Source organism: Antechinus flavipes, chromosome 4, assembly GCF_016432865.1.
Source record: "Antechinus flavipes isolate AdamAnt ecotype Samford, QLD, Australia chromosome 4, AdamAnt_v2, whole genome shotgun sequence".
NCBI lineage: Eukaryota > Metazoa > Chordata > Mammalia > Dasyuromorphia > Dasyuridae > Antechinus > Antechinus flavipes.
In genome coordinates, this window is record NC_067401.1 from 307,870,826 (window position 1) to 307,891,335 (window position 20,510).

A 20,510-nucleotide genomic window follows, 5' to 3' on the forward strand; every position below is an offset into this window, starting at 1 on the left:
TTTTAGAGAAAGTCTAAGTGACAATTATCCTCTGGACTCAAATAAACAAGGTAGAAATGCTGAGGAAATCCTCCTTGAAGACCAGATTATTGGAATCTCAAATCTGTGCAGCTGAAGAGTCAGCACTTCTCAGAAACTCCCTCAGAAAACGGGTTCAGGAATTTGCACTGTCTAGGTCATCAGGAAACGTACATGTCAGCCTCTGCCACAACACAGATGTGCTTCTGTAGAACATCCTCATTTATTTCCCAGCTGCTACATCAGCCTCTGACTTCTGTCCAGTAAAGGAGGAAAGGAAAGGCAAAGCTGAGCAGGGGTGGCTTCTCTGGCAATCTTCTCAATAGTCTATGCCAGAATTTGACTATGAATATGCTAGAATTTGGATTCTACTCCCTCCTCCTCATGTCACATTGTCACTCTGGTGCCCATCTCTCCCCATTGATGATAATCTCCCAAGAAGTACTGCTTTGGAAAGCCATATTTCTAGTTATGTTTTAGCTCACTCTTATCCCAACTGCCTCTGGATTCTACTTCCTGTTCTTTACCATCACATTATCTCCACATAAGTATCATTCTTCCTTCTGCCTCTTTTTTCTAGCATTCTTGTATGTGTTGTCTTCCCACATTGGAATATAAGCCGCTTGGGGCTAGGAACTGTCTTGATTCTATTTATATCCCTAGCACTTAACACAGTATCTGGCACATACATGGTGCTTAATAAATACTTTATCCTTCCATTCAGTTGGTACTGAGCATTTGGTACTGGTTTCTGAGCATTTCTGTGGACATGTCACACTCTATATAGAGAGGTGTTTTCAAAAGTCCCAGACAAAGGCTTGCCTGCTTATAAATTCTTTAAGTTGAGAAGTCTTTTCAAATTGACACCTTCCATATGGTTTCAAACACTAAACATGGCTTAATTCCTGCTATTTGTGGAGGTAGAGGCTGATGATTCTTGAATTATGGAATTCTATATTCTGAACTGCAGTAGGACTAAGGCCAACCTGGGCATTTATACTAATTCCAGAACTAATGCAGTGAGGCCAAGGAGAATTGAGGGTCACCACATTGCGTAATGATGGAAGAATCAACCCAAGTTTGAAAAAAACAGCAGGATAAAGTATCCCTTATTAGTATTGGGTTGAGGTCTTTGAGCAACTAAAGTGTTTTCAGCTTGTGAGACTCGGATACCAACAAAACCAACCTAATGTATTCAAGTCCTGCTTAGCATGGGACTGACATGCCTGACAGTCCAATTTAGGGGAAAGGAAAAGGGTTGGAATTTCACCAAAGATCCCAGAAAAACAGGCAGAAAATGAGTAAGAGAACCTGGTGAGAATCAGGCAGAGACCTCAGAACCTAGGTTGCACATGTCTCATTGCCAGTCTAAGCAATAACACATATAATGTTTCCATTCACCTATGTCACTACAATCAAAGTCTATGCAAAATCTAGGAGAAACATTAGCTGGACTAGAAATGATTAATGAATTCTCAGAAGAAATGACCCACCAGAACTGGGAAGGAAAAGTTAGAGGAACAAAAGAAGTTTTCTGTCATGCTTACCCTTTCACTGATGGACTCTCACCTAGGTCAGATTAGGAAAAAAAACACTTAAGCACTGGAGATAACAAAAGGAGCAACTTGTATTTTGTTATTGTGATATGCAACCCTTTGGTGTGAAAAGCATTCGGTCTCAAACTACCAACTTAACTATTATCCCCTTTCATTTTCAGTGCTGCTCACAATAGCAGCAGCCTTTGTGTTACTGGCTCCACTTAGAATTAGGGGAAATGGGGAGGGTTAAATTGCAGTTGGATGATAAAGGTTCACTACAATACAGTAAAAGGATGTACTATACGTATATAGAATAAAGGTTCACATAACACTTAATTTTGGTTTTTTTTTTCCTCCTAAACTTATCATAGATTTTTTGGTTTTTATCTGGAAGATACATTAGATACCATCATCTCATCCAGCTTCTGTCACTTTATAGATCAATAAACCAAGGCCTCAAAGATCAAGGGACTTGCTTCAAAATTAACCAGATTATTTAATAATGAAATAATATTTTAAAGCACTTAGCATAATGTCTGGCACATAGTAGACACTAGATTTTCTTTACCCCCTCACTGACTAGACTTGATCATGAGTTTTTTAACTTTCTATTGAGTGCTTTTCTACTCGTACATGACATATATGAGTAGATTTCCTAGGAAGGATATTTTAGAAGACAGGGATAAAAAATATAGAAGATGAAATGGTATGGATGGACTAGACAGTTCTAACATTGATGAAATCACAGCTTCATTAAAGAATTTTAGTTGAGGAAATGATATTCATTAGCAACTTCAAATAAAAACTTTCAAAACTTTACCTTTTAGCCACCCTTTTTGGAAAAGAAAAGCCAAAATGGCTCAATCTAGTAATACTATGTTAAATTGTTTTATGACTAATCTGGAGTCCCCCTTTTTGAGTTTACACATTGACAATTTATAACCTTAGAGCTAATACCCCTGAGTTCTATCAGTCTTCATGAACTAGAGGGGGGAGAAGGGTTTGCAACTAAGGGGATTGAGGTAGAACAATAAGGGAAACTGAGACAGGACCAATTAGGGAAACTGAGTCAGGACAATTAGGGAAATTGAGGCAGAACCAGTTTAGGAAAACTGAGGCAGGATCAATTTAGGAAAACTCCATCAAGGAAAACTGAGTCAGGACAATAAAAGAGAACTGTGGCACAACAACAATTTAGTCGATCAACAAATTAGCCTTATTATTATGACTATATCACTCACTATTTAAAAATTAATAGCTATTTCCCATCTTCCTCATCTCCTTTCTATCATATATATTGGGGGGGGGGTGCTAGGATCTATGTGGAATTAATAAAAAATGAACTGGAGACAAGGATGGAGGAATGGATGAATATGAGACAAATTGTTAACAGTTTTGTTAGTAATTAAGGGAGTTTTTTTTTTCTTGTTGTGAATATGTTAAAACAAGGAAGCTAATAAATGAATTTCAACTTGGTGTGTAGAATTAATGGAGTGAAGACCTCTCAAAGGAATATAGCCTTAAACTATACTTTAATTATGATTTGAGACTTTATAATAACAAATAGAGCTATAGCTAAAAAGTTGCAGGTGTTGTCCTCCCGTCACTTCTTAATTAGCATTTAAGGATTCCTTTTAAAGGTTTCTCCAATATTTTAAATAATAATAGATGAATTGGCATGAGGACTCTGAGTTTATTTGATTGAGAGTTACAGATTACTTTAGGATTTAGGGATAATAAGCTTAGCCATAAGAATAAGTCAAGTAATAGGTTGTGGAGTGACCCACAAATAAGATTGTTAACTTCTGTAATTCTGTTAACATCTGAGGAGTCATTTTACTAATTATGTTATAAGTAGTTAGATATTACTTAGTTAGTTATCAGAATGTAAGACCCTTGAAGGGCTAGTCTTAAAGAAAAATGTAGTTTAAAGACCCTTTAAAATATCTCCCTGGGAGGAGGAATTTTTTTTTGCAGTTGTCCTCATTGTTTTGTTTTGTTTTTAGTTTAAAACTTTTCCTTATACTGCTGATAAACAGGAGGGTGAGGAGAGTTGAAGATGAAATACCATGTTTCCTTTTAAAATAAGAGTTAACTAATTTTGAAAATATCCAAATTTAACTTTAAAACTTCTCTTGAATAAATAGTTTGGTATCAGTGCTATTTTGCAGTTCTTTGTGAAAGTATGACTTTTTGAGGTTTGCTTATTTATGACTAAAATTTTCTGTGGAGGGAGAGAGGAACAAAAGACGTGAAGGAATTTACCATTTCTTAGTGTTTTTTTAGAGACCCTCTACACATATCTTAGTGATAATTCATTAAAAGCATATGCCCTGGAGGCAAATTTAATTATATTGAGCACAAAGAAAGGCAGTCACTTATCTATGACTTTCAGTTTGAAGTAAAAAAAAATTATTAGCATTGTTAAATAACTAAAAATTTCAAACTAAATTGAAATAGGCTTTGCTATCTTCTTTTTCCCCTCCTGAAAGAGTTATTCTTTGAAGGGGGGGGAAATCCAGGTTCAATTGATGTTTGTTTTTATTGGCCATTAAGGGTAACAAAAGTTCATAGCAAAACTAATATAATACAGTAGGGAAATATTCTGTATGACATTGTCATTTTTTTATAAAGAAACTTCTTCTCCTGAACTTGTTATGCCACAGTTTTCTTTAACTGTCCTGACTCAGTTTCCCTGTCTCAGTTACCTTAACTGTTCTGTCTCTGACCCAGTAAAACTAAGGATTATTTGCTCTCGGGTTGTAAATTAGCAAGATAAAAGAGTAGCTCTCCTGACTCTTTTATGGATTTACAATATTCCTTTAGAATATTCCTGGATCAACCCATGATATCTTTAGTCTCTGGAATTTTTAGGTTTTATGGCTTCCCCTCCCTGATAAAAAAACTTTCCCTCCCTTTCTCTTCTTTGTCTCCAAAAAGGTATTTAAGAAGTTGTTGTTCTTCCATTCATTGCTGGAGAATGGCATCTGGCAGCTGTATGCTGGACGTTGGATTCTTTGGGTCCTCCAGCCCTGGGACCAATATGGATTCCTTGGTCCCAGTATACTTATCTCTGTCTGACTGGATAATCTGAGACAAGAGTCCTGTCCAGTCAATCTTACTCTCCCATTAATAAAAATATTAAAACTCTCTAATCTCTCTCCTGCCTCAGTTTCTCCGGCATTACAAACTCTTTACTCATTGGTTTGCTTGTATCTATGGTGTCAGTGATACTAAGTTTTAATTTCAGTCTTCTATAATAATCCAGATTTTAATTTAGGGGAAAAAAAAGAAAAGAAAAGTTGTTTTACTTGGGGATTTTATGTGACTCACTTAATCAAAAAAGATCTACCTTTTCTTTTGCCAAAGTAATACTTTCACATTTGACTCATGATAGAAAAGAGAAAAGTATTTATTCACTATTTCCTGAATATGATTCTTTCACAATATTCCTATTGTCTATTCTGGAATTTTCTTTTTTTTTTTTTTTTAAGATAGCCAAGAAAAATAATAACTGGTCTGCATTGATGGGAAGAAAGTTTATCTGACATACATTATACCCCCAAGCAACTTACTCATTTATTAGTCAGTTAAAAAAAATGAGATATTGATTGCAAAACAATGAATAAAAGCAACATAATTAATTGTTGGAATTCATTACTTTCATTACTTTTACCTAAGGAAGTCAAAATAGTTTACAAGTACTATAAAATTTAATTCATCCTCATGTCATCACTATGAGTTGTGAAGAGACAGACTTGATCACCTCAACTTTATGAATAAAAATATTAAAACAGATTGTTGGAGTAATTTATCCCTCACTTCAAAGCAAGTCATTGGCATATCTCAACCCTACAATTCATTGCTTATCAACTAATTCCATTGACTTGTTTCCACTTACCACATTTTTTCCATTAGCACACATGTACTCAGAAGAACAAAGGAAATGTAGAAGAGGAACTGAAATGCTGACTGTGCCTAATTTTATGAAAAAACAACTCTGTCTTAATTTTTTACTCATTTAAGTTAAGTAGTCAAAGGATGTGAACAAATGTTTCTCAAAAGAATTATAAACAATTAATAGCATCTGTATGAATGATTCATCAAAACAGTTTATAAGTAAATACAAATCAAAACAATTCTGAAGTCTCACCTTATACCCAGCAAATTGTAAAAGACAGCAAAAGGTGAGAGTAATCAATGTTTTAAGAGCTAAGGGAGGAGAAGCATTCTAGTATGAGATAGGTGGAATTATGAATTAGGCCAACCATTCTGGAAAGAAGTTTTTACCAATGTCTGACTCTTCATGATCCCATTTGGAATTTTCTTAGCAAAGCTATTGGAAATGGTTTGCTATTTCTTTCCTTCTTCAATTCACTTGGTAGTTAAGAAAATTTTTCAAAAAAACCAAACACATTAATTATGAACTTATACTTTGTGTAAGAAACCTCTATTGTGAGAATACAAAAGAGAATTTATGTATCTCTAAGCAAAAATTGTATCTTTTAGAAAAAAATTGTATTTTCTAGAAAAATCCTTATTTTTCTTCAGGCCTAAAAAATGCATCCTTTCACAGAATTTTTAAAAAATAAGGTAGCAGGAGTTCAGCATTTTAGCATTATAAGAATATAACAGTTGCAAATGGGGAAGGTAAATGTAATTAGCAGGAACATATAACTGAGAACAGTATATGAAAGGACTTCAGTATATGAATTAACAAATTAAAAATAGGTTAATATGTAGGTTAATTTTTCCAGAAACCTATGAAGATCAAAAAAGTAAATCAATAAATTTGACAAAGTAGTTCTTTTCTAATGATGTTTTTCACCCCCTCCTAGGTTGAAAAAGAAAAAGCAAGCCAAACAAAATGCTGAGACAGCATCAGCCAATTCTCGCAGCACCACAACTACTAAGACTCAGGCTGGAAAAGAAGATGCTAAAGCAGTTATTTCAGAACAAGATAATTGCAGTATTCCTGTGGAGGAGATAGAATATTTAACCGATGAAGAGAAAAAAAAGAGAAAAAACAATCAGTTAAAAGAGATTAGGCGTACAGAGCTAAAGAGATACTATAACATAGGTAAGTTATTATAATACTTTGATTTTTAAAGTAACCTTTTAAAAATTTATTAGCTTACATGTTCCTTAAAAGTTTATAATAATAAATGTCTTAGCATGGAGAGCAAATTAGTTGCTTTTGTTTCTCCTATAAGAAATATGTTTATCCTAATGTCTAGTAAGGTTAACTATATTGGTAAGGGAGAAGTCCCTACCTTTGTAATATGGGAATTTGGTAACATCTCCTAAACTACATTTACCTATTCCAACTGGATGTCCCCGAAATGAGTTATTTTCATTTGTTTGATCTCTGTTTGATTCTGGAGACCAGAAAATTCACTGTAAAGAATGCCAATTCATCTTACCTAAATCTTGCTTACTCATAACTCTGTAATTCTGGGGTAAATGGTCCTAAGACAGATGGTTTGTTTGACCCATATTTAGGAGCTTATAAAGAGTTCTTAATTAAAAGATTAAAATTATAAGAATTTCTTATAATTATAGATAAAAAACCTACAAATATGGGATGAATTGTTACCTATTTTAGATGGAGGGTCAAATCTCAGGTCTATTTTGTTCTATATATTCTGGGTTCTTTGCTGACTTTCTCCATTGCAGTCCCTCAGTAGAAAATTAACAAACAGATATGTATCATAGAGTATTTGTGATAATTCATAGTTTAATCTGAGATAAAGTCGGGAATTAGAAACAGGTCGAAGAAATAGAGGAATAATATAGGAAATGTTATATTTTAAAAGAACTTTCATTTTATTATCCTCAGATTTCCTATTTCTAATGTGTAACTCAGAGAATATTATATCCTTGGAAATGAGAAAACTAAAACAGATGATGGGACTTTTTAGAATCAAAAATATATATTATGTTCATTCTAGGAAATTAAATATAATTGAGTTGAATTATTTACTGCCACTGAACTGAAAAAGATTTTAGTGCATATCTAAAATGATCATGCCTGATTTCCAAACAAAACTATGTTTAAACCAGAGGTACTTAATCTTTTCTAAAGTGTCATGGATCCCTTTGGTAGGTTTCTGTTGAAATTTATAGGCTCTTCAGAATACCCAGAATAATATTTTATATGCATAAAAATAAAATACATAGGATTACAAAAGAACGAATCATATTGAAATATAGTAATCAAAATATTTATTTAAAAAAAAGTTCATGAACCCCAGGTAAAGAATCTCTGATCTAAGCTATCCTGGAAAGAAGGTCTCCTGTGTGATTTTCAAAACTCTGATGGGAGAAGATTGTAAAGCTTCCCTTAATAACATGTTCTAGTGTTATATAACTTCTATAAATATAACTGAAACCATTCAACCATCCAACTAATATTTATTAATAGTCTTTTACAAGTAAAGTGCAGTACTGGGTATTGAGGGGTGCAGAAAGAAAATATAACTTATTCCCTTGCTTCTTTAAGAAGTTTAAAATGTTTTATAAATGATAGCATGTATATTCATATATATACAACGGAACATAAATATGATGTGAGCTTCTTGAGAGCAGAGATTCTTTTCCCCATGTATCTCCAGTGCTTACTTAGCAAGATACCATGTAGATTATAGGTTTTTAAAATATATTTGTTGATTTGAAGTTCTGTGAAAATTCTGAGGAGGAAAAGACAGTTGGTATTTAATAAATGCTTATTGAATCAAGCTGAAATACAATTTCTGACTTGGAGGAATTAAGGAAGAATTTGTGAAAGAAGTAACTTTCTTCTTTGTACACCCTGCAGTAGTTAGTACAAATCCTAGCATGTAATAGTGTTAAATGTAGATTTTTTTTAATTGAATTGAATTAATCTATATTTTGAATCTTGGATGAGAATATAAATAGGGAAGATGGAGGAAAAGGTAAAAGGCAAAAGAGAGTGTTCCTGGTGGGGGGAAACTAGCTAACTATAGGGTCAAGACTATGTATACAGAAAAGTAGGCTAGAACAGAGATGATGAACTGGGAGATGTAAGAAAATGAGAGAAGGGAGGGGAAATGAGCTTAAAGAGAATAAGGGTAGGGAAGAGGTGAAGGAAAGGAATTTATGAAACAAAAACTTGGAAGCATGGCAGTAGAGGATTTACTTCGTTAGGTGTTACTTTCAAGAAGGCATTTTGTACATTTTACAGTGGTGTATAACAAGAGCTAGTATGGAAATGATGGATGTGCTTATACAGGGACAGATAGAGAAGTTAAATTACTTCTTGCTACAAAAAGCCACTTTCAGACTATTACTTTGCCATAACTACTCCACTACAAAGAGATTCCCTTAAAGTTTTCATCCTCCAATTTTACCAAACTTTCTAAATTCTTGTTATCTCATCTGGTTACTATGGATTACTTTCCTTATACCTTCACTTACCTTAGGGCAAGATCCTAAATGCCCTTGAATTCTTACCTTCCAGTTTGTTAAAATCCTCATCTTGCACGGGTTTCCACTTTATCTCAGACACCAAAAAAGATGGCTACAATATTTACCTAATATAACTAATTCTCTAAAACTCTTCTTTGTCCAAAATCTCAAACTCTAAAATCACTCTTTAATCACAATTTCCTGTTCTCAAATCATTCTCTTGCTTCACTCCTAAAATCATGATTTTAAAAAATCATGATTTCAGGTCATATAATCATACAGAATTTGAGTCTTAGAAGAAACTTAAGCAGGCATTTAGTCCAACCTATAGAAGAAAAGAAACTCCCATTATGGCAATACCCTACAAGTAGCTATCTAGACAATTACTAAGGACCTCCAAGCTGGAGGTACCACCATCTCCAAATCACTAGATGTTTCTGACAGCAGATCTAAGTTTTTCTCCTTGCCAATTTCTTCTGTTGTTCTTCATTTTATCCTCAAGATTCAAGTGGAACAAATCTAATCCCTTTTACTCATTACATTCAGATATTTGAAGACAGTTATCAGATCCCTCCTGAATCTTCTCTTCACCAAACTGAACATCTCAGATTCTATCAATCTTTCTTTACATGATATGGACTCAAAGCCCTTCACATCCTCTAGACGATCTCCAGCTCATTAATGTTCTCTTTAAAATGTGGCACTCTGAACTACACACTACTCCTGGTGTGGTCTAGAACAGCTATCATTCCTGTATTCCAGGGAGCTTTGACTCTCAATTGCCATGTGTTTGCTCTTTTAGCTGCCACTACTGATTCACAATGGATCAGAACTGATTCACAGTTCATTAAAACCCTGAGATCTTTTTCAAACAAACTGCTATCTTACCACACCTTTCCTGGGAATTAAAATCAAGTTCATTGGCCTGTTCTTTACAGGCTTTTTTGAAAACTGGGAAAGTATTTGTTCTTTTTCTGCTTTATAACTTACTTATTCTCCATCATTTTTCAACTATGATGATTATTCAGCAATCACATGCATAAATTCTCTAAGTAACTAAGGAAATACTTCATCTGTGTAAGGTTTACTTGAATTCATCAAGGGCAAATAGATTCTCTCTCTTATCATGTGCTTACTTAGTAAGCAGCTGAGTGGCACAGTTGAGAGAGCACTAGGCCTGAGTCAGGAAAATCTGAGTTCTAATGTGGCCTCAGACATTTGCTAGCTGTGACCTTGGAAATGTCACTTTGCCACTGTCTGCCTCAGTTTCCTCATCTATAAAATCCTTACCTGTTAGAATGAGGATAAAATGCGATAATATTTGTAAAAACTATAGCATAGATCTGGCACTATATTAACTTACTGTCATCTGTTATTTCCAGTGGAAAGGTCATTCTCCTTGACAGAGAAAGTAGAAGCAAAATAAAAACTGGACAGTACTACCTTCTCTCTCTAGTCTGTGATCATCATCACATCTGGCCCCAGAAGTGCTTCACTTCTTATTTGAGACTCCAGGTTATATAGCTTTAAAAGAACAAATCTTTTTGATGCCTTTGTTTCCCTTTGCCAATTCCAGCTCATCCTGACTTTTAGTAAATTTGATACCATTTTTATAGAATTATAGCATGCACTCTTATTCATCCTCTATTATCTGCTTTTGCCTTCAGATTTTCTTTCCTCACCCTTTAAAAATTTAATTTGATTGACAAGTTCCCTGTGTATCTCCAGTGATCTCTTTAGATAATTCCAGTTTCTCCTCTTCATTAAAATTATTTTCTTCTTTGTTCGTAGAATTTCCCCTATACCTCCTTGATGGATCTCCTTTCCTTTGTTTGAAATCAGCTAAAGACTCCATAAGGATTCACTAAGTACTTGGGATACAAAGACAAAACTAAAATAGTGCATCCTTTCAATGCTGGGCAGCAAGTTAGTGGCTCAGTGAATAGAGTTCCAGACCTGAAATTAGGATGACTCATCTTCTTGAGTTCAAATCTAGCCCCAGACATTTACCAGCTGTGTGAACTCACTGAACAAGCCACTTTGCCTCAGTTCCTCATTTGTAAAATGAGCTAGAAAAGGAAATGACAAATCACTCCCCTATCTTTGCCAAGAAAATTTCAAATGGGATCAAGAAAAGTGAGGCACAACTGGAAAATAACTCAACAAAATTCTTCTACCAAACCTTTTGATATATGGACTTCTAAAAACTAGAATTCATGTCAGACTATGTCCATCTTCCCTTTCTTTTTAAGTAACATCATTCTCCCGGCCATCTAGGCTGGCAGCTTAAGAGTCATCCTCCTCTCTTCAGTCTTCCCACAATATCTAATCAGTTGCCACCAACCTTATCAGCATCTCTTGTATTTGCTTCCTTTTCTCCTTTGACTCTGTCGCTATCCTAGTGGAAAACCCTTACCTCACAATTGAGTTATTGCATTAGCCTTCTAGTTAGTCTCTCTGCTCTAAGTATTTTTCTTATTTCAGCCTATTTTACTTTTAGCTACCTAAGTGACCTTTCTGAACCACAGGTCTGACTAAATCACCTCCTTATTCAGTAAACTTCTGATTGCCTCTTATCTCAAGGACCAAATATAAAATTCTTTGCTAAATTTTTAAAGCAATTCATAACCTGGCCCCTTCCTAGCTTTCTCTTTCTCTTCACTTTACTTCCTTTCATGTTCTCAGATAGTGGTCTCTTTTGAGTTTCTCATATACAACTCTGGTCTCCCAACTCTGTATAATTTCACTGATTATCCCACACACCCAGAATTCTCTCCTCCTTCATCTCTGCTTCCTGGTTGCTCTGGTTTTCTTCAAGTCTCAGATAAAATTCTACCTTCTGCAAGAAGCCTTTTTAAGGTCCCCTTCCATGCTAGTACTTTCCCTTTGAGATTACCAGCAATATACCCTGTACATATCTTATTGTGCATAGTTGTTTGCACACTCTCCTCCCCATTAGAATTTTAGCTTCTTGAGAGCAACTGCTATTTTTACCTGCCTTTAAGTCTTTAACTCTTACCTCAATGCCTGGTACTTAATAAGTCCTTAATAAATGCTTTTTGACTGGCTGACCAATTTATCCCCCCATACTAGTCTATTCTGCTATTTTAGTTTGATTTCTCAGTACTAGTTTACCAGTAATATTTTCCTTTGCCATCCATCTCCCTAAATTGCTACATAGTCAAAACAGGTTAGGGTTGGTTTTGTTTGGTAATGGTTCATATCAATCTCTTATGAAATCTTGCTGCCTCCATTTTCTTATTTCACATTTACGTCTTAGCTCCTTGCAGTCTGGCTTCCATTCCTTCTCTCAACCTTGGATTCCTCACCTCCAGAACCTGGGTTCCTATAAATTGGGGATAATAATAGGCAGAAGGGAAGCCAACAAGCCATAATATATTGAGGCTAAATATGTTCTAAAGTAATTAGTTTCTCATAATTGTTCAATTTTAAAGGGGAGGGGTCAAATATTTACTAAGTACTTACTAAGTGACAGGCACTGTGCAAAGCACTTTATAAATAAAATCATTTGATCCTTACAGCAATCCTGAGAGAGTGGTACTGTTGAGTTGAGGAAAACAAAGCAAATAGAGGTATAAGTGTCTGAGTCTGGATTTGGACTCAATTCTAAATGACTCCCTCACTCTATCACTGTACCACCAAGTTGCCTAATATATATGTAAAGTACTTTAAGTGCTATAATAAATGCTAGTTGTTTTATTATATTGAAATATGTTGTTGCTATTATCTCAAACTCTCATTATCACCAACCTGAAATGTTGCATTAGTCTCTTGAATGAGCCTATTACCTTCATTCTCTTCCCCCTCATCGAATTCATCCTTTATCCAAATGAAAAACTCTTATTACTAAAGCACAGCTCTGATTCTGCTCAAATATCTTCAGTGCTTCCTATTGCTATAGGAATAAAATTCAAACTCCTCAGCCTGGCATTTTAAGGCTTCCACTATCTGTTTACCACCTTCTTTTACAGTCTTATTTTATTTTACTTTCCACATACTGGTCAGACAAATTGACCTGCTTATGATTATCCATATTGACATTTCACATATGTCTTAGTAAAATTTCTGGCTTCAAAGAACCACTCAGATGCGACTTCCTTCAGCCAATCTTTCTTGATATTTCTATTGTTAGTGTTTTCCCCTCTCAGATCTATCCATAATGGAGTTATTTTCTATTTATTCTGTCTAAATTTTGTAAATACTCTTTGAGTACTGTTTCTTCCCTTCTCTACCCTCTCAATGGGGAGTTTTATTTTTTCTTGGTCTATTCAGGTCAAAAGCTCACGTTTAGCACATAGTAACTGGCTGTTTATTAAATCCTTACTGATCTGAATATTAAGTTCAATTTATTTTGTTTTGTTCCTTCAGTGGTTTTACTATATGATTCTTTCAAATAAAAGCTGTCCAAGAACTTTTTTTAAAAATTATTTTCAATTCCGAATTCTCTCTCTTCTTCTACTCCTTACTCTATCCATTGAGGAGAGAAATTTAATATCCATTATACACATGAAGTCATGCAAAACATTTATATATTAACTTTGTATTACAAAAAGCAGGAAAATTAAAGAAATAAAAATTAAAATATGCTTCAATCTATATTCATGTCAATCCATTTCTATTTAGAGGTGAAGCATTTTTCATTTTAAATCCTTTGGAATTATTGTGAATCACTGTATTGATCAGAGTGGCTAAATTTTTTAATTGTTGTTACAATTTTGCTATTACTATATACAATATTCTTTTACTTCTGCTCATTTTACTTTGTGTAACTTCATATAAATCTTCTCAGGTTCTTCTGAAACCACCCTCATTACACAAAAAGTATTGCATTATAATCATGTACTATAATATGTTCAACCATTTTCTAGTTGATGATTGATTGATTTTAAAATATGACTCAGATTTCATATAAACTTCTCAGAAACACCTTTATTGCAGAGATTAAAGCCTGCCTGTATAATTCTATTTAGAAAACTCTAAATCAAACCTCACATTATTGAAAGATGCTACTAAGCACAAGCATAAGTAACCCTGGTTTTTACCTCAGTAAAACTGAGAAACTGTCCCTTACTTAATAATTTGCTGTGGTGGTGTTAGTAATTGTGTTAGAAGCTTATCTATTTATCTAATGAACTTACTTACTGAGCCATTGCCCCCTCTTTTCTTTTAAAAGAAAGCATTATTTTTGAATATCATAGATAATAGAATATTTGAATAGAACCATATAAACACACTATTTTAGTAACAGATTGCATTTTTCATTTGAATTTCTGAGTCAAAAAATTGCTGATAACAAAAACATAATCTTTTTCTTTATGTACTAGTTCGATTTTAAATTAATCATTATTTTAACTTGGCTTAATGGATATTTTATCACGTCATTTAATTGTCTAGAAAAGTCACAAATACTAGCCTACTGAAACAGACCTCCATGTTCTTAATAATCTTCCTTTCATATTTTATAAAATCATAAATTTCCTTTCATTTTTATCAGGAAGGTGAAGGGGAGTATGACTGCATTATACATTTTCACTTCAAACATCTTGAGGGGTTTGCACCTTTGCATTCTTTTTTCATAGTTAATTTATTGTTTCTTTTTTCAGCTCACCTCAAATGCTCTATCACTTAAAAGGTTTACAAATGTGTAATAATTTCCGGCAGAATAACATCTTCTGCTCTATAAATTATCTCATTTATAATATGACAGCTTCTTAATGCAATGGAGACACTTTGCCCACAGTCAAGACAGTTTAATTTGTCAGTATCATATTATTTCCTTACCAAAAAGAAATTTATTTAACATATGTAATAGATTCCACAGAGTATAATTTTCTACTCAAGTATCCCTAACAGAAGGCACACAGGTACTTAGATGCTGTGCACATTACAGGCAAATATGGAAATTCTAAATAAGGTGTTCATTTTTTGTAAGTCCCATTTTTGTTCATAGCAAAATAATAAGTTAAAGCAGATGGCGGACATTTACTTGACTGGATTGTGCTACTTTAACATTGTCTTAAGCTAGTGATAAAGATTCACTTGGACATTTTGTGTAACAAATAATTGAAACTGATATAAAGTACCTTGTTTTTGCAAAGCAAATTTGGTTTTAGCCAAAGCTACATGTTTTCATAATTACTTTCTTTTTATTTATGCAACTTAAGTAGAAAATTTGCATTCTTTGTGGACTGCTTGCATTTTTGTTTTTCTTCCCAGGTTATTTTTGCCTTCTTTCTAAATCCATTTTTTCTTGTGCAACAAGAGAAGTGTATAAATATGTATTTATTGCATTTAAGATATACTTTAACATGTTTAACATGTATAAGACTGTCTGCCATCTAGGGGAGGGAATGGAGGGAAGGACGAGAAAAGTTGGAGCAGAAGTGATTGCAAGGGACAATTTTGAAAAATTACCCATGTATATGTTCTGTCAATTAAAAGCTATAATAAAAAAAAGGCCCCCCAAAAAAGAAAATTTGCATTTTTAAACCATATAATTTTTAGAGGTTTCTTGTGCCTTTCAAAACTGATTTGCTTAATTAACTTAAGCTTTATGGAAAGGAAAATAATTTATATAAAGCCTCCTTCTTTATTAATCTTACTAGATATGCCATTAGAGTTTGAATTTAACAGTCATTACAACTGATTGCATACAGACCAGACCTCAAAAGCTGACAAAAGTTATATTTTGGTGTATTTGCTATGGTGCACAGAGGCTCATCTACAGTATTCTTAATATTCTATTTTTTTTTTTTTTTTTTTTTTAATGAGGTTAGACTCTGTCATTTTCAGTTTCTATTGTAAAAAGGTAGGACTTGTCATTTTGGACCAGTAGGTGGTGCAGTAAGCATTGTGTTTTCTTTTTTTCTTTTCTGTGGCTCTAATTATTGTATAGGTTTCTTTCTACAGCAAGTACTTATTAGACTATGGGGCATCATTTGAAGGCTTTCAGGTAATTACCTTCTGAAAACAATAAGCCATGAGGAATATTTTTCTAAGCCTTCTTAATGGAAAAGTAGTGAATATAATTTTTTAATGAAATAGTAATGTTTGGAAAAAGTTAATGGAAAAGTATTTGATTTTATTTTTTGCTTAAATGTGTCCCCACCCCTGTTTTCTGTTTGATAATTAAATGAAGTTAAAACATTTACAAAAATCATAGTAATTTAACTGCATTAGCATTATTCCCAAATTATCAAATAAGTATATATTTTTCAATTTATGCTACTTTAAAAATATTTGTTAACTTCTGTGTTCAGACCACTGTACTGTGGAAATATGAAGATTAAGTCAAATAGTCCCTGTTATTTGCTAGGGCATACACTATGAGGCAGCTAGTTGACTTACTGGATACAATATTGTAGTTTAAAAAAACCCAGGGAGGCCCAAGTCCAAATCCTACTTTAGACTGACTAGCTTTGTGACAATGGGCAAAATACTTCATCTCTCTCAACCTCAGTGTCCTCATCTGCTAAACAGGAGAATAATAAGTAAATATCTTACATGATTGTTGTGAGAGATAATATATGTAAAGTGCTTTGCAAACTTAAAAATTCTGTTTAAATGGTAGTTATTATTTTATATCACTGTCTTTTATATGAAAACTCCGCTTTTCCTAATAATAATTTTCTGTATCCTCTTGATGTCTTTAAGAGCATAACAGTTAAGATCTTATTATCTAATATCATGGAAAGGCCACTAGAGATACACTAATACTAGAAATGGTCGTGACTATAATGTAGTTTGTGAGACTGGAGAAAGAAGAGAAAGGAGGGGAGGGAGAAGGAAGGAAACATTTTATTGAGGAAGTGATAATCAGATTTAGTTTCATCTAAAGTCTTTTTTAGCTTTAGATATATGATTCTGTTATTTGGATTAGTCTTTTCATACTTCATTTTGATGAGGTCTAGATTTGGGGAACCCAAATGAAATTAGGGTGTCTGGTGGTCAGGGAGTTAAATAAGGTCTAGTGGCAGGTTTGGGGTTCAGGAAATCAAATGGAGGGGTTTGGCTCCCCTGTAACCCTCAGGATTCGGCACAAGAGTAGAGAGTTTTGGGGAACTCCCTTCTAGTGGTGCAAGCAGTTCTCTATGAAGGAGGTTTATTATGGGGATAGAAGTAAGGTAAAGTCTGTTTAAGGAAATAGGTGAGGATAAAGAGAAGAAGGCACAGTATTCCAGTGGGCAGAGACCCTTGGCATGCCAAGAATAGGGCTGGCATGTTTGGAACCTCTCTGCAAAGAGAGGATTTTAGTTTGGCTCTTTTTATAATGAGAGATTTAGTTAAAGGGGGCCTGTGGGTGGAGTCCCAAGTTGGCTTAGATCCAGTGGGGGGCTGAGACAAGCCCAGATCTCCTATTGGAATTCAAAGGAGTGCTTTTGACCAGGATTTGTGAATCAAAGGTGCAGGCATAAGGCATCAGCCAGGAGGGGCTGTGAGTAATCTGAACCAAAAATCAATCTGAAAGGATCACAAATCATTTTCTTAAAGGGACCACAACCCTCTTCTATTTGTTTCAGGTTTTCAATTTGTGTGTGTGTGTGTGTGTGTGTGTGTGTGTGTGTGTGTGTGTGTGTGTTCTTAATGTATATAATATAGGTATTAGAAAATAAAATGTTCACATAGTTTCACCATTGAATTACATTTGACTTTGACAAGTCTATGGAAGACTTGTAACCTTTTCAGTTTGTTTTCCAATAAGTGCAATTTAGTAAACATTTATTATGTACTTAAAATATGTAAGGTATCATGCTGGGGTTACAAATATTTAAAAACCAAAGTATTTACATTCTAATGAGAGGAAGTAATGTATACACAGATAAGTATAATATAGATGTGCAGAGAAAATCTAAAGTGCAGAGGACTTATAGGAAAATTTGAAGAGCTAGAGATTTTCTGTAGAGAGAGGATGAGGCAAAGCTTTACACAGGAGATAGGGCCTAAATGCAGCCTTGAAAGAAGAGAATTCTTAATGACCATAATGAGAACTGAGTGAATTCAAGGCATGAGGGATTCTCCCCTTGAAGGCAGAAAATGGCATGTTGACTTCGAAGAAGTAGTATAGTTTAGCTTTGTGGTTTAGTAAGTAAAAGGAAGTGAGATGAAATGAGGCAGGAAAGGTGGATTGGAATCAGATTGTTGGAGGCTTTACATACCAGACTAAGAAGTTTTTGGTTGTTGTTGGATGTTTGTTTTTGTTGTTATTTTACCCTAGAGGCAAAAGGGAGCCAGCCACTATAATTACATTATTTAATTTAATTAGAATTATGTCATAAAACTATTTACTGGAAAGAATACATTCTATCTTAGTTATTACATTATTCATCAGCACTTCTTTTCCTAATAATTTGGAAGAATCATATACATACAATTTGAATAGAGTTCCAATAGAAAGGAGAGAGGATTTTAGAATACCACATTTGGAATGCTACACATAGTTCCAGTTGCTAATCATTCAGAGTACTTTTCCCTCTGGTTCAGAAGATTTTGCTGTTAAAAGATGTTGTTAAAGAGAATCTGGCTGGCTATCTGATGAAGTGTCTTAAAAATGTTCTAGACAGTTCTGGAGATTAGGGGGCTCAATTTAATGTGTCCCATCCAGAGCTGATTAGGCTTTGGAAAGTTCATTCAGTTCATTAGATCACTAAATGGAATATCAGTTTATTAATTTGCAGTGAATGATATAACTTCCAGATTATTATGTCAGTCATTCATTTTTTCAAAGAAAATTTATTAAATATCTATTATTTGCTAGGTACTAAGGATATAAAAAACAAGTGCAAACATCCCTGGCTTCAAGAAGCTTATATTTTATTGGAGAAAGAGTATATACTCAGATAAATAAATAAAACATTTATGTAACATGAATATTCTAGTCTTCTCAGAATCAGGGATGTTACATTTGCCCACTCAGATTTCCAGAAAACCCAGAAAGGAGATTTTTTTCGCCCTCCATAGACTGTTGTTACCTATCCCCTTCCCACTACTGTCAGTAGGGTCCTTTGCCTAGCCTTCAGATTCATTTAACCAATTAACATTAATAGTTTTTACAAAAAGATGTTTACTTAGAGATATAGCAAGAATAAACATACATATCTCCCAGTTTCTTGGGGCATACTCTTTCTCATACCATGTAGTATATGATGGAGGAGGTGTAGCACTAAGTTCAGTTCTCACATAGGTTCATCAAATTTATGTCCAGATGTACCATTACTGCCAAATGAGTCCCAAGTTTTAGCTACCATTGATTGAGCTGGTTCCAAAGATCATTCTCAAAGGTTTCTCCTTGTTTCTTGGAACATTAATGTTTTGCAATTCCTACACTAAGTTTTTACTGCTGTATTCCTGAGGCTTGCTTTCATAATGAAGAAACCCAGCTTCTTGCATCTACAACATAAAAGAGTGAATGAAAAAGCCTGTTTCTTAAGACACTTTATGAGGAAAAGAAAGCCCTAAGGCCATTTCTCTTATCACATGATCTCTCACTGGGTTCCAGGAGAGATAAAATAACCCAATTCCCTCTTACACAAATAGATCAAAGAAATAGCAGCTGAAGGCTTTTTTGAAGAGGTCTACAATTTCATTGTTTACCAACTGGAGGCAAAAAAAAAAAAGATTTCCCCATCACCATGTGGTCAGCCATCCAGAACCAGTTACAGAATGTCTACGTAGGCTCTGCAGTCTCTCTAAGATATAGATCATTACAATTTTTCTTGAAAGCAACTCCTTAGCTTCTGCCCACCAGAGAGCTTGTTAGTCAAGCAAGCTGATGGAGTCTGCACCTAAGCAGTATGCACTTATACTGCAATGAGAGATATGTGCAAAGTCAACATACATGAATTTCTGGGAGAAAGAACACTAACAACTAGGGTTTCAGATCAGATCTTACTTAGGGGATAACACTTGAACTGGCCCTTATTTAAAAAAACAAAAAAAAAAAACAAAAAACTAGGATTCTAAGAGGCAGAGATAAGAACAGAATGAATTCCAGCTTGTGGAAAGGCATAAAAATGGCAGGTGGAATGTTTTTATTTAATTTTTTATTGTGATTTTAATAATTACAGACAATTCAAGAGACAAGCATAAGGAAGAAGGCTAAATCAGAAACTGTGAACTTCTGCCATAGATAGTGGTTTTTAAATTTTTATTTATATATAGATAAGCTTACAAAGTGGTAGTAGACTGTTTAATTTATAATTCCTTTCATACTTCTCTCCCTTTACTTTGTATATGTTATATAATAAATTAATATATATGCCATAGCAAGTAGCTCAGTTTGGCTGAAATACAGATACATTCTCTTCCTGATGAGAGTTTAATTGGAAAAACCAAATTAATTAATAAAATAATTGTTTAATACAAATCCAGAATAAAGGGAGCAAGCTGTATTAAAGGGACACTTGATAGAAGCTGTGATTAAACTATGACTTAACCTGCTCAAGCAACTGAAATATTTATACTGTCTGGTGTGTCAGAGGTTTACCTTCAAATTTTACAAGTGTTACC

At 34.1% G+C, this 20,510-nt stretch overlaps 1 protein-coding gene across 2 annotated transcripts in view; it reads left to right on the forward strand.

Annotated features, from left to right (window-relative positions):
* Positions 1-20,510, forward strand: part of NCOA7 (nuclear receptor coactivator 7) — a 156,421-nt gene that overhangs the window by 70,348 nt on the left and 65,563 nt on the right. For both annotated transcript variants that reach the window (XM_051997695.1, XM_051997696.1), the window contains exon 3: positions 6,395-6,636. In XM_051997695.1, the coding sequence (XP_051853655.1) occupies positions 6,395-6,636 (242 nt within the window). The remainder of the gene's footprint in view (positions 1-6,394; positions 6,637-20,510) is intronic.